The sequence below is a fragment of the Zingiber officinale genome, chromosome 6B (genome assembly GCF_018446385.1).
Source record: "Zingiber officinale cultivar Zhangliang chromosome 6B, Zo_v1.1, whole genome shotgun sequence".
NCBI lineage: Eukaryota > Viridiplantae > Streptophyta > Magnoliopsida > Zingiberales > Zingiberaceae > Zingiber > Zingiber officinale.
Window position 1 is genome coordinate 26586056 of NC_055996.1, and position 13967 is coordinate 26600022.

Genomic DNA, 13967 nt, shown 5'->3' on the forward strand with positions numbered 1-13967 from the left:
TTTAAATAGCAATTATCATTGAACAATCATGATCAACTAAAGGAAAATAATCGAAGAGATCAACACCACTCTGCATCTTTTTTTCTCATAAAAAGAGAACACGATCTCGTTGGTGTTCGTTAGCATTTTGAGAATTCGCTCTCGTTGATTGTTTGGATTTGAAACTCTGCTGCTGCGTCGAGCTTCTTAAGCAGCTCTTTTTCCTGTTCCCTGAGCCGGTCGTTCTCGAGGAGAACCCCGTCGCGCTCTCTCAGAGCGTGGTTCAAGCCGTCGAGAAGGCGGCAGTTGGCCGACCGGAGACACACCACCTGCGACCACAGTTCAGTGAGCTGCCTCTTCTTCCGCATCCGGGATCGGCGCGCCGACTCCCGGTTCGACATCATCCTCCTCTTCCGTCTCTCCTCCGCAAGGCTCAGCTTCTGCTCTTCCGCCTCCACCTCCAGAAAACCAGAGCTCTGGACTTGGCTCTGAGAGTGGCAGCCAAAGAGAGCGCCGACACCGGCGGGTAAGTGGAAACAGGGGACGCTATTATTGCTCTGAGGCATGCAATTATACGTCAGGCTTGAAGGCCAGAGGCATCTCATGGCGGGGAAGTTTTTTTTTGGACGTGGGTTGGTGAATTAAGTCGAAGGGATTGAGCTTTCAGGGTTTTGAGGAGAATTGAATTTATAGCTAGAGAGTGGAGAGACCAAGCTAAGACGACGATCGACAAAGACGTCTCAACAAGTTGATTTTCTCAGTGTTGATGATCTTTATAACAAGTTGAACGATTTCTTTCAGTTGGAGAAAAATGTCTATCGAATCACTTTGGAGCCGTGGCGTTGGGGATTTTGTTGTCACAACTTTAGATTTATCATCAGGAAAAAGGAAGGGAAATTATTTTAGTCTGGATGGTGGAAGATGCTTGCCATGATCATTCATGGGCTAAAAACACAAAAGCATGGTTATCGCTTTCGTGCATGCATTGGATTGTTGAGCACGGATCAAGTCGAAAGAAAGAAAGAAAGAAAAACAAAACAAAAAATGAAAAAAAAAAAAAACAAAACAAAAAGTGAGAGGATTGCTTGCTGAATTATTAATAATAATAAAATACTTCGCAGGGTGTTTAAACACAGTAGTGCACGTGTTTAGACATTTTAATTTAGATAAAATTTTCTTATTTAAATTAAAGTTTTTTTTTACACCGAGTCTTTTAAAGGGTAGGGTCAGCCCTTGTGTCACTCTAAAAAAAAATTAGCATTTGTATTTTATCTTTATCAATAAAAAAAATTCTAATTTATGTTCTTAACTATCAAAGGAGAAAGTGTCACCAATGAACAAGAAATATAGTGAGAGAAGACTAAGATTAAGAGATATTAAAGAGGAATAAATTAAATATTATAAATTAACATATATAATTAAAAATAAATTTAAAATGTTAAAAAAACGAGTCCCTTTATGATTTTATATGTTGAAATTATAACGAGATCTTTGTGAAATCCGAAGCTTCAATAAAATGAGATCATGCAAATCTTTTATTCATGAGCCTATTCTTTTCCATTCTCTTGAAAAATATATATATAAATATATTTAATATATTAAAATAATGGGTTCTAATAAAAATTGAGATCCTAGGCATATAATCTAAGCTTGAGGATAATACGGGCAATTAATTGAACAAATGTAGATCAATTAAATCAAATATTTTTGAATAAATCAAACTGATCAAACTTAACCGATCAAATTTTATCACTAAAACTGAATAAATAAAACTAATATAAAAATTGATTAATTCGATTAGTTACCGAATTAATTTTTTTTTTTTTTTACCAATTGATTGTCATCAATAGGAGTTGCATCCTATTCAAGTACATCAATCCATTGATTACAATATAATAGAAAGAAATTGTTTTTTTTTGTTAAAAAAATTTTCAAATTAACCGAAATTTCAAATTCAATCCATTCAATCGGTTAATTCTATTTCCCTCGAACTAATGCTGTTTCACTTTCTCTTGGATGTACTTAGATGCAGATTAGCTTTATGAAATGCAAGCTCCACTCCTCCACATCCATGTCAATGATCTCATCATGTTGGAGGCAAACAATAGCTTAGCATTATGATTAAATCATTCACTTTGTTGACTTTTGATCAGTTTGACTTTCAAATTTACTCAGCCGTAATGAAGCCGCTGTGAATCCGATGCCAAATCTATCTTTGTGCATCACGCCTCTGTGTCGATAGATCGATCGAATCAGTTTGTTTTACCACCGTTGGTTTTGTCATTAATTATTAGATCGAATCCTACTTATGTTCCCTAAAATCTAAAAGGTGTCGAAAATTCTTCCAAATACAAGGAGAATCCAATTATCTTGGAATCTTTGGATTCATTAAAAGACAGGAAAATCTTAGAATTGGTTTGATTTGATGCGTCCGACACACGATCGATCGAGCTTTTGTCTTGTTCTCAGACACCACGATCTTCTTTATCTCTCCTTTTGACTCTGTCTCTTGCCTCCTTTTGTTCTATCATCGTCTCTCTTCTTCTATTTTCAGTTTATACTCTCGTCGGATCACTTCACTTTGTCCCTTTGTGTTTCATGAACCTCCAAATAGTAATTAAGATCATTCCAACATGAAATCATGTCTGATTTTATGTTCGCTCATCGAACAGTCCAGTTGACTTCTCTCGTAACCTCAAACAATGTTCAAGATTGTTTGATATGATAATTGAGCCAAGTTAATTAACCAAGTCATTGAAATAATTATTTAAACATGGCTAGGTCTCTTTTTTACTAGCTTAAGTATAAATTGTTTAGATGTTTTCGAACTCTCAATTCAGTTTACTTGTTTAAAATTTTAAATTTGTTTGATTGATTATTACATTTATTCATGAATATTAATAAACTGAACATATGTGTTCAAGTTTATTTAATTTAATAAATTGTTCAAATGTATCAAATAAATATAAATAAGTTCTCTGGATTTACTCATGAATGTTTCATTCATTTACCATTATAGCTTACTGTTTGTGATAAAATTGTAAAGAGAAATAATATTCTTAAGGAAAAATCTCAAGGAAAACTCTTAAGGATAAACACATAAATGATGGGACCCACAAAAAGTGAAATGATGGGTCCCATCATTTATGTGTCTATCCTTAAGAATTTTCCTTGAGATTTTTCCTTAAGAATATCATAACTCAATTGTAAATGAGGTAAGGAGTCAATTTCCGATGAATGCATACTCTCGGAAAAAAATTTCTCTAACCCTCTAGCCTCTTAGTAGTTGGCTAAAAGTTAATCCTATAATTTACTTCCGTTCATATAATATGGAAACAAAGTGTGAAGGATGTCTGGTAATTATCTTTTTAATATAAATCATGATAAAATTGCACTGGGATATATGATGGATGGTAAATCTATTGTTGCAGACTGTGTTGATTATATGAATAGATTCAGGTGATGGTCGATACTTTATGATGGCTGCTCTGGATGTGTATGACAAACAAGCGCAGAGAATAAAAGCTCCTATCAAACTATGCCTGCCATGCAGGAACAGAACAGAACATAGCAGAGCAGCCAAATCAGCTTTGGCAAAGGTTGCAATACATCTCCCCTTTATTGCACTCACACCTTATGTTAACATTTGTATCTCAAATATAAACTTATTTATTTTAGTGGTCGAATAAAAAATTTTCATGAAATCAAATTGATCAACTAAAGATTAATCGATATAAATTGAATACTTGATCTCAATTAATAAAAAATCATGAAATTATGATAATATTTCTCCTATAATGAATTTTTTTATGATAAGGTACATGCTCACTTAAATACCTATTTAGTGTTTAGTACCGGAACAAGAAGTTGCATCATCATGATAGTGATCCCAAATTGCTCCCACAGAGTCCACTACCAACCCCACAACCTCAACTTTCCTCCCATTCCTACTCATATCCTTTTTGCTGATGTGATGTGTTCATCCCAATCGGATCGTCGCTTCGGGGATAAATTTGCTTGCCTACCTCCAATAATTAAGCTCATAGAGTTCGAATCATTGGTGAAACCGTCTTTCCGTGACCCATCTGTGCTTTTCGGATTTAATTACTCGATGGACTGTTTATGGAACCGGATCGTTCACCTCCAGATTAATTGGATCACGCAAGCGGGATACGTGGATTACCAACTCTTTACATATATAGTTAATATATACATACATCACCAAAAGAATAAAGTTAATGATCTGTTTTGGCTTGACCTGATTAATTAATTAGGGCATGATTAAGAAGGCTTGTCTAATTCAAGCACGCAATTAGTGGACTGTCAAGATCACACGCATGCAAGAGCAGCAATAGGAGCAAGAGATACTGATGTTGCTGCACTGAGAATGTGGGCGACAAAGCATGATTAGACACCAGGATTAAACAAATTAATTAAAGCAATTAGTGGAGATTGGAGAATAAGAAACTCACTGCTGCTGCCACTGTCAATGGAGGGAGCTAGGCATATCATGACTGGGACAGGAAGGAGCAAGTCCGAGACGCCTCTTCTTCCTCAGCTTTGTTCTCGATCGGTCGGTAGGTTACCGAATCGAATCGAATACTCTTCTCGGCTTCATCTACTTGCTTTAATTTGCTTTAACACTGGTGGCAGAAGCAAATGGAGTTTGATCGTGAGGAGGTTCTGTTGTAAAAAAAATTTAAAGCAATATAAGTAGTATTATATTCATACAAAAAATAATATACAATAGACAGATAAATAAAGGAGTAGGGTTTAGAATATAGTTATCCGGTTGAAGCGTTGGCACGCCGACTATCCTTAGAGAATTTATTGTCGCCTCACGGTGCAAAGGCTCTCCGGCAAAATTCCTCCAAGATCTGACAACCGCTCGTCTCGTCCGTAGGTGCACTATAAAACGGACGCTACACTTGGACCCAACCTCAGATCAACGGAAGACCAAGCCTCAGGACAAGAAAGCAGCGAAAAACTCGACGAGAAGAAAGCAGAAAACCGTGCAAAATGAATCGCACAGAGAAGGGAGAGGGAGGAGAAAGCTCGAGGCTTGAGTGAAGAATAGAGGTGCTGCAAGTCCCCTTTTATTCACTCTGAGAAGAAACGAAGCACTGCTTCGCTAGCGAGGAAACGCATTTCAGTGTCGCGTCCGCGTCCCTTCCTCACGCGCGGAACAAAACCGAAAAACCAAACTCTGGTTTGGTTTTGGTTCAGACCGAACCGGAAACCAAACTGGTTTGGTTCAGACTGAACCAAACCAGCAAAAACAGACCGGGCCGCCCGTGAACGCAAGGCCCACGGGCTGGGGATTTGCACCCCCCGTGCGCGCGTTAATCGTGTACGTGACGCCCGATTTATGGATTTCCGGCTAGAACCCCCCAAATCCACTCGATTTGGGCATGGCTCGCGCATGCGTAGGTCCCCTTATCATTGCTAAGCAAGAATGGAAGGGCTTCCTATATAAGCCCTTCCAAGCTTCTCCACTTAGCAATGTGGGACTAAAAACACTACAAAAAAAAAATGCTTTGAATTTAAAAATAAAATTCAACAATCCCCCACAAATTCAAATCATTTCGGTTAAAAATAAAAAAACAAAAAAAAATGTCCTGAGGCTAGGTTGCAATGAGCTTTTAGTGAAAATACCTTCCGGTTTGGATTTTCACCTAAGTACACCAATCTTATTCACATAGGTTTGAAGTGAACTAGGTCTTGAACTTAAACCTTTTTATATGTGATGTCAAATGGTAACAACTCATCACAGGCGACGGTTGAATCCTTCTGGGTTGGTGCATTACGGCCATGCCACCGAATCTTATTTCATAAGTGCTAAGGGGAGTTGCCTAGACCCCCCCACATTGCGGCCACACAGTTACACTTACATAGGTGAGTTCTCCAAGGATGTACTGCGAGCATCCTATCAATAAGACCTTGAACTCATTAAGAGCCTTTAAGCTCGTCCTTACTAGCAGTCAAGCATCTATCCAGGGAAGAGACTATGAGATTACATCTCAATCAATTTGATGCTTACGGTTCACCCTTATAACTTGTTTATACCACATTGAACCTACTTCTTGTGATTTCCAATCAGATAGGTTGGGTTGCTGTTATAGATGAAACCAGGATAGGCCTCAGTCCCATTCCCTTACTGGATCTCTTGATTTTCTAAGAATCAAGTCCTTTTGTGAGTGGATCAGCAATATTGTCTTTTGAACTTACGAAGTCCAATGACACCACTCCAAGAGACACTAGCTCACGAATAGACTTCAATCTTATTCATACATGTCTCTTCTGTTTCTGGTTATACTTGGAGCTTCTAATCTGAGCTATTGTTGTTTGATTATCACAGTGTACTGAAATAGAAGGTATTGACTTTACCATCAAGGAAATTTCTGAAAGAAGACCCTTAAGCCAATTAGCTTCAGTTACTGTGGTATCTAAAGCACACAATTCTGCCTCAGATGTAGAATGGGATATAATCGTCTGTTTAACAGACCTCCAAGCAACTGCACCGCCTCCAAGTGTAAAGACATAACCAGTAACACCTTTACACTCAGCAGTGTCTGTTATCCAACTAGCATCACTATATCCCTCCAGGACTGCAGGGAATCTCTCATACCACAAGCCCAAGGATATAGTACCTTTTAGGTATCTGAGTACTCTGTCTAATGCATCCCAATGCGTTCTGTCCGGACAGCTGGTAAACCTGCTCAATTTCGTTATGGCAAAAGAAATATCAGGTCTAGAACAATTAGCTAAATACATTAGACTACCTATTATTTGTGAGTATCTTAATTGAGACACTGCCACACCACTATTATACTTGTGGAGAGTTTTTGAAGGGTCATATGGTGTGACAACAGATTTAACTTGGCTATAACCATATTTCTCTGATACTCTCTCAACATAGAGTGACTGAGAAATTGTTATTCCATCAGTTGAATGAGTCAACTTCAACCCTAAAATCATATCAGCACAACCCATATCCTTCATATCAAACTTACCACTTAAGAGGGCCTTAGTCTCATTAATAATAGAAAGGTTAGTTTCAAATAGTAGAATATCATCTACATATAAACATAGGATAATACAATTATCACCTTTCATTTTAGCATACACACATTTATCAGAGTCATTTACTTCAAAGCCAAACGATAGCATAGCTCTATCAAATTTTTCGTACCACTGCTTTTAACTTGTGTGCCTGCAAACAATTGTGAATTTTCCTCCTTTATAGAGAATTATATATCTGCTTGCAGGAAAAGAACGATGTTACGCTTGAGAAAGTTCTAAAGGAAGCAGCTATGGAAAACAAAACAGTAATATTAACAACTTTGAATGTTGCCTGGGCTTCTCCTGGTTCTATTATAGATTTGTTTTTTCAAAGTTTTCGGACAGGAGATGGAAAACGCAGACTCCTGGACCATTTGGTAATCATTGCCTTGGACAAGAAAGCGTACATAAGGTGCATATTCTTGCATACTCACTGTTTTGCTCTTTATACTGAGGGAATGGATTTCTCATATGAGAAGATTTACATGACTGCTGGATATTTGTCAATGATGTGGAGAAGGATAGAATTTCTGCGTGTTATTCTCGAAATGGGATACAACTTTATTTTTTCGGTAAAATTCTCCTTCCTATGATTGGCCTTTGTAATATTCTGTTTGTTAAAGTACTGATGTGTGAAAGTGACCATACCTTCTGGATCTTCTTGTTCTCTAAGTATCTATTTCTATGTAGACTATCTTGCCTTTTTTTGTTCATAGCCAAGTTTGCAGGCAATGCTCTATTGTTAAACTTTGTTCCTTGTTTCTTGTTTGTGCAACATATTTTGTTACCCCTTCTTTCATCTGCTGCAAACGCATATAAGATAGAATCATATATATCTACAAATTTATGCATGGAATGCATGCCTAGGATAATAGTTTGCTCGAGTGTTTGAAAGTTTATACAATGGGATAGGCATTAAGTTGTCCATATAAGCATCAGTATGTGACAGACTCATTGTTATCCATGCTCTTACTGCCTAATATTCTTTATATAGCTTTGCATATAATTCTGTTAGCAGGAACTGCTAACATCTTGTACTACTGATACTCTGCATGTTGTATCCTTTTTAGTCTTGGTTTACTAATATATTATTTATGTGTTTTTACAGTTTACAAATCTCAAGTACTCCATAGTTGAAATTGATGAAGTGCGGTTCGAGTGGGCTGAATGCATGCTAGATTACATTTGAAGTGTGGTTCTACCTTGATGTGTTAAAAGAATGTTCTACCTTGATTTTGATATCTATTAGCTAGCTTTTGATGTAAAAAGAATGTTTGGGTATTTTATGAATATTGTTGTAAGAAGATTATTTATATAATTTGTGAATATTTGTATATTTTATGGATATTATTGAATGAAGAATATTTGTATAATTTGTGAATATTTGTGTATTTTTTTTTATTGTCGGTTTTTCATTGTTTCGGAAATCAAATTTGTGCTGTTAAAAAATATACATATTACATCGGTTTTCCACCGCTGTAAAACCGGTGTTATTAACTAATATTACATCGGTCATTTACCGCTGCCAAAACTGGTGTTATTAACATACAATATTACATCGGTTTTACACCGTTGATGAAACGGTGTCGTTAAGTGATACTACACCGGTTAATAACCGATTCGAAGACCGGTGTCGTTAAGTGATACTACACCGGTTTTAACCCGATGTCTAAAATGACAGACTTTTAACATCGGCTTCATAGACATCAGTCGAAAATGAAATAGACACCGGTGGAAAACCGATGTCTATGAAGGTTTTTGTTGTAGTGTTGCTTCAAACCATAAAGAGATTTGACTAACCTACAGACTTTATTCTCATTTCCAGAGACTACATATCCCTCAGGCTAATTCATATATATCTCTTCTTCTAGATCTCCATTCAGGAATGCCGTTTTGACATCCATTTGATGGACCTCAAGATGATATATGGATGCTAATGCGATTAACACTCGGATTGTAGTAATTCTGGTAATAGGAGAATAAGTGTCAAAATAGTCAATCCCTTCTTTTTGTTTGAATCCCTTAGCAACTAGGCGGGCTTTGAATTTATCTACTGACCCATCAGGTTTTAGTTTTCTCTTAAACACCCATTTACATCTTATAGTGGTACACCCAGAAGGTAAATCTACCAACTCCCAAGTGGCATTAGAGATAATAGAGTCAATTTCACTTTTAATAGCCTCTTTCCAGTGTTTAGCTTCAGGAGAAGCCATAGCATCTCTATATGTCACAGGATCACCTTCTATATTATAGGTGATAAAGTCCTGGCCTAAATCCGTAGACACACGTTGCCTCTTGCTCCTTGGTTCTATATACTCACTAGATTCATCTAGTCTAGAGTGACTTGAGGAAGGTGTACCAACTACGGATAGTGGGACCTCTACGGAAGAAGGCTCATTTCTAGTAGGAATACTAGATTGAGGTGTTCTCGTCTTCATAGGAAATATATCCTCAAAAAATGTAGCATCGCGAAGTTCTACAATAGTATTTGCATATATTCCAGGAATTTCTGATTTAATAATCAGGAACCTATATGCAATACTATTTTGAGCATAACCCAAGAAGATACCATCTATGGTCTTTGGACCAAGTTTTTTCCTTCTATGTTCAGGTACTAGTACCTTTGCAAGGCACCCCCACACTTTAAGATATTTCAAACTTGTCCTTCGGCCTTTCCAAAGCTCATATGGGGTTTTATCCCTTGACTTCATTGGGACTCTATTTAGCACATGACATGCAGTATATAGAGCCTCCCCCCACATAAAGTTGGGTAACCCAGAACTGCCTAACATGGAATTAATCATATCTTCAAGGGTTCGATTTTTTCGTTTTGCTATACCGTTGGATTGAGGACTATATGGAGCAGTTACCTCATGGATTATACCTGTATCTTGACAAAAATTTTGAAACAGGTCCGAGGTAAATTCTCCACCCCTATCAGACCTTAACCTCTTAATAGTTTTATCGGTTTGATTCTCAGCTTCAGATTTAAAAACCATAAATTTATCTAAAGCTTCATCCTTGGTTTTTAGCAAATAAACATAACAATAACGAGAGTGATCATCAATGAAGGTGATGAAATACCTTTTATGATCTCTCGTTATTACACCGTTAAACTCACAACAATCAGTATGGATTAATTTTAAAATATCAGAATTTCTATCAACTGATTTGAAGGGTTTTCAGGTTTGTTTATATTGCACACAAACTTCACATTTTTTCCTATCATTTATAGCATATTTAGGAATCATGTCAAGGTTCATCATCCTTTTCACGGTATTAAAATTGACATGTCCTAATCTGTCATGCCATATATCATAAGACTCAATGTTATATGAACAACCAATATTAGTAGATTTATTTAAGGTAACATTTTCTACATTGAGTTTGAATAAACCTTCATTAAGGTAACCTTTTCCAATAAAGGTTCCTAAATGTAATATTACAACTTTATTACATTTAAAGTTCAACTCATAACCAGCACGGACTAATTTTGATCCGCTAATCAAATTTCGACGGACCGCTGGAACATGGTGCACCTCATACAGTGACAGGACTTTTCCAGAGGTGAACCTCAGGTCAACTTTGTTGGTTGCTACTCGGAAAACCTAGAGGTTCCACTGTACAAAAATTTTGTACAAAGGTCTGAATCTTTTCCTAGCTACCATGTGTTCTTTTAAATTAAATTTTGGATCGCCTGCAGAACTTAACACGTTTGATCCAAAACTTAACCTATTCGTTCTTTTAGGTTTTGACTTGGGTCTCCTGCGGAACTTAACACGTTCGACCCAAATCACCTTAAGTTATTAATTCCATTAAATATTAATTTCCATAATTGGTTCCCAGTACTGACGTGGCGAGGCACATGGCCTTCTTGGATATGGGAGCAACCACCACCGACTAGACAAAACCTTTTATGGAAAGCTAATATTTAATTTCCTAAAATAACTTTAGGTTAACCGAAAAGAACAATCAAATCACAAGGGAAAGAAAAATAAAAGAACACTATATCGAAAACAAATTCGAAACTCTAGAATCGTATGCCTCTTGTATTTAGTATTATTTCCAAAAATAACTAGTATGATGCGGAAACAAAAATTACTAATTATACCTTTTAGAAAGACCTCTTGATCTTCTACCGTATTCCTCTTCTAACCTCGGACGTTGTGTGGGCAACGATCTTCCGAGATGAGAACCACCAAGCACCTCTTCTTCCTTACAAGTTTCGGCCATCAAAACTTCTCCTAGGATGAAGAGGTTCGGCCACCACCACCATGCTCCAAGGGATGCTAGAAAAGAGGCTTCTCCTTCGTCTCCTTCTTAGAGCCGGCCACCAAAGCTATCTCCACCATGAGAAGGTTTCGGCCACACAAAAGAGAGGAGAGGAAAGAAAGGGCCGGCCACACCCAAGGAGAAAAGAGAGGAAAAATAGAATAGAGTCGTTAGCCTTGAAGCCTCCTCTACCCCCTCTTTTATAATCCTTGGTCTTGGAAAATAAGGAAAATTTAATAAAACTTCCTTAATTCTTTTGCCATTGAAAAGGAAAATTTATTTAATTAAAATAATTTTCTTTTCAAATTATAATGGCCACCTCTTTCCCCAAAACAAGGAGAGTTTTAATTAAAACAAAATTAAAACTTCCTAATTTGTTTCTAGAAATTTATAAAAATTTCTCCAATAATTTTAATCCCTTCATGATTGGTTAATAAAAAGAAATTTTATAAATTAAAATATTTCTTTTAAACATGTGGATAATTTCCAAAAAGGAAAGTTATCTCTAAAAATTAAAATCTCCTTTCAATCTACAAATAAGGAAAGATATTAAATCTTTTCTTAATCTTTTGTAGAAACTAATAAAAGAGAATTTTTAATTTTTAAACTTTCTTTTAAATCATGAATATAATTAAAAGGAAAGTTTTTACCAAAATTAAAATCAACCTTTTAATCTACAAATAAGGAAAGAGATTTTAACTCTTCTCTTAATCTTTTGTAGAATCTTATAAAAGGAAGGATTTAAATTTTTAAACTCTCTTTTAAATTATATTATCCACATAAGAAAAATTTTAAAATTAAAATTCCTTTTTATTTTAATAGAGACGGCCACATGAATTCACCCATGAACATACCCATGGCCGGCCCTAGCTTGGTCTCCAAGCTAGCTCGGCCGACCCCTATAGGATGGGTAAGAAGGTGGGTATAGGTGGGTATAGTACTCTATAATTAAGAGGCTACGATAGGGACCGAGAGGAGGAATTGGTTTTGGTCTCCCGATAAAATTAAGCATCCCGTGCTCGCCCCGAACACACAACTTAATTTTATCAATAATAATTCATTCCACTAGAGAACTATTATTGAACTACCGCACCAATCCCAAATTACATTTTGGGCTCCTTCTTATCATGAGTGTGTTAGTCTCCCTGTGTTTAAGATAACAAATATCCACTAATTAAGTAAGTTACTGACAACTCACTTAATTAATATCTAGCTCCAAGAGTAGTACCACTCAACTTCATCATCATGTCGGACTAAGTCCACCTGCAGGGTTTAACATGACAATCCTTATGAGCTCCTCTTGGGGACATTCTCAACCTAGATTACTAGGACATAGTTTTCTTCTATAATCAACAACACACACTATAAGTGATATCATTTCCCAACTTATCGGGCTTATTGATTCATCGAACTAAATCTCACCCATTGATAAATTAAAGAAATAAATATCAAATATATGTGCTTGTTATTATATTAGGATCAAGAGCACACACTTCCATAATAACTGAGGTCTTTGTTCCTTCATAAAGTCAGTATAAAAGGAACGACCTCAAATGGTCCTACTCAATACACTCTAAGTGTACTAGTGTAATTATATAGTTAAGATAAACTAATACCTAATTACACTACGACCTTCCAATGGTTTGCTCCTTTCCATCTTGGTCGTGAGCTACTGTTTATAATTTATAAGAAACCAATAACATGATCTTCTGTGTGTGACACCACACACCATGTTATCTACAATATAAATTAATTGAGCAACTACATTTATCATAAATATAGACATTTGACCAATGTGATTCTTATTTCTAGATAAATATTTATACCAAAAGCTAGGCTTTTAGTATACACTCTAACAATCTCCCACTTATACTAAAAGACTAAGCTGCCATATCTGCTGTCATACATCTGATTCCCATGCCTTAAGAACCTTAGGTTATCATCTGATGCAATCTAGGCAGCAACAACTTCTCCTCGTTATACAATTTCTCGTATTGGGTAGTACTTGCGCTCTATTGTATTTACTTGCCTTATAGACTCATGGTTTCTTCGAGTTTGTTACTGCACCATCATTATTACAATAAATTGTAATAATCTTTGGACAAACTAGAAATCATATCTAAGTCTATCTTGAGGTAATGAAGTCATTCAGCTTTTATGGCTACCTCAGAGGCTTGCCATATACTCAGCTTCTATGGTGGAGTCCAGAAAAACACCTATGTTTATCACTCTTCCATAGTTATGACTTTTCCTCCTAAAGTAAACACAAAACCCCGAGGTCGACTTATTATTGTCCCTATCCAATTGGAAGTCAAAATCCGTGTAACCCACAGGGACCAAATTAACTGCCTTGTAAGCTAGCATATAATCTCTAGCGCCTCTAAGGTACTTTAATATATGCTTTACTGCAGTCCAATGTCCTTGTCTAGGGTTACTTTGATATCTGCTAACTATGCCCTTGGCAAAACAGATTTCTGATCTCGTGCATAGCACACATTAGGTTGTCTAACTGCCGAAGCATAAAGAACTGCCTACATGTCCTCAATCTCCTTTGATGTCATCGGAGACATCTCTTCAGATAAAGACACTCCATGCTTAAAAGGTAAGAAACCTTTCGAGGAGTTTTGCATGCTTAAAACGAGCAAGGATTTTCC

At 36.4% G+C, this 13967-nt stretch overlaps 1 protein-coding gene across 1 annotated transcript; it reads right to left on the reverse strand.

The window, feature by feature from the left end:
- Positions 1-4: 4 nt before the first annotated feature.
- On the reverse strand, positions 5-957 carry LOC121992282 (basic leucine zipper 43-like). The gene has a single exon (XM_042546548.1). The coding sequence runs from the start codon at positions 582-584 to the stop codon at positions 120-122; it is 465 nt and encodes a 154-aa protein (XP_042402482.1). The 5' UTR covers positions 585-957; the 3' UTR covers positions 5-119.
- Between the last annotated feature and the right edge of the window lie 13010 nt (positions 958-13967).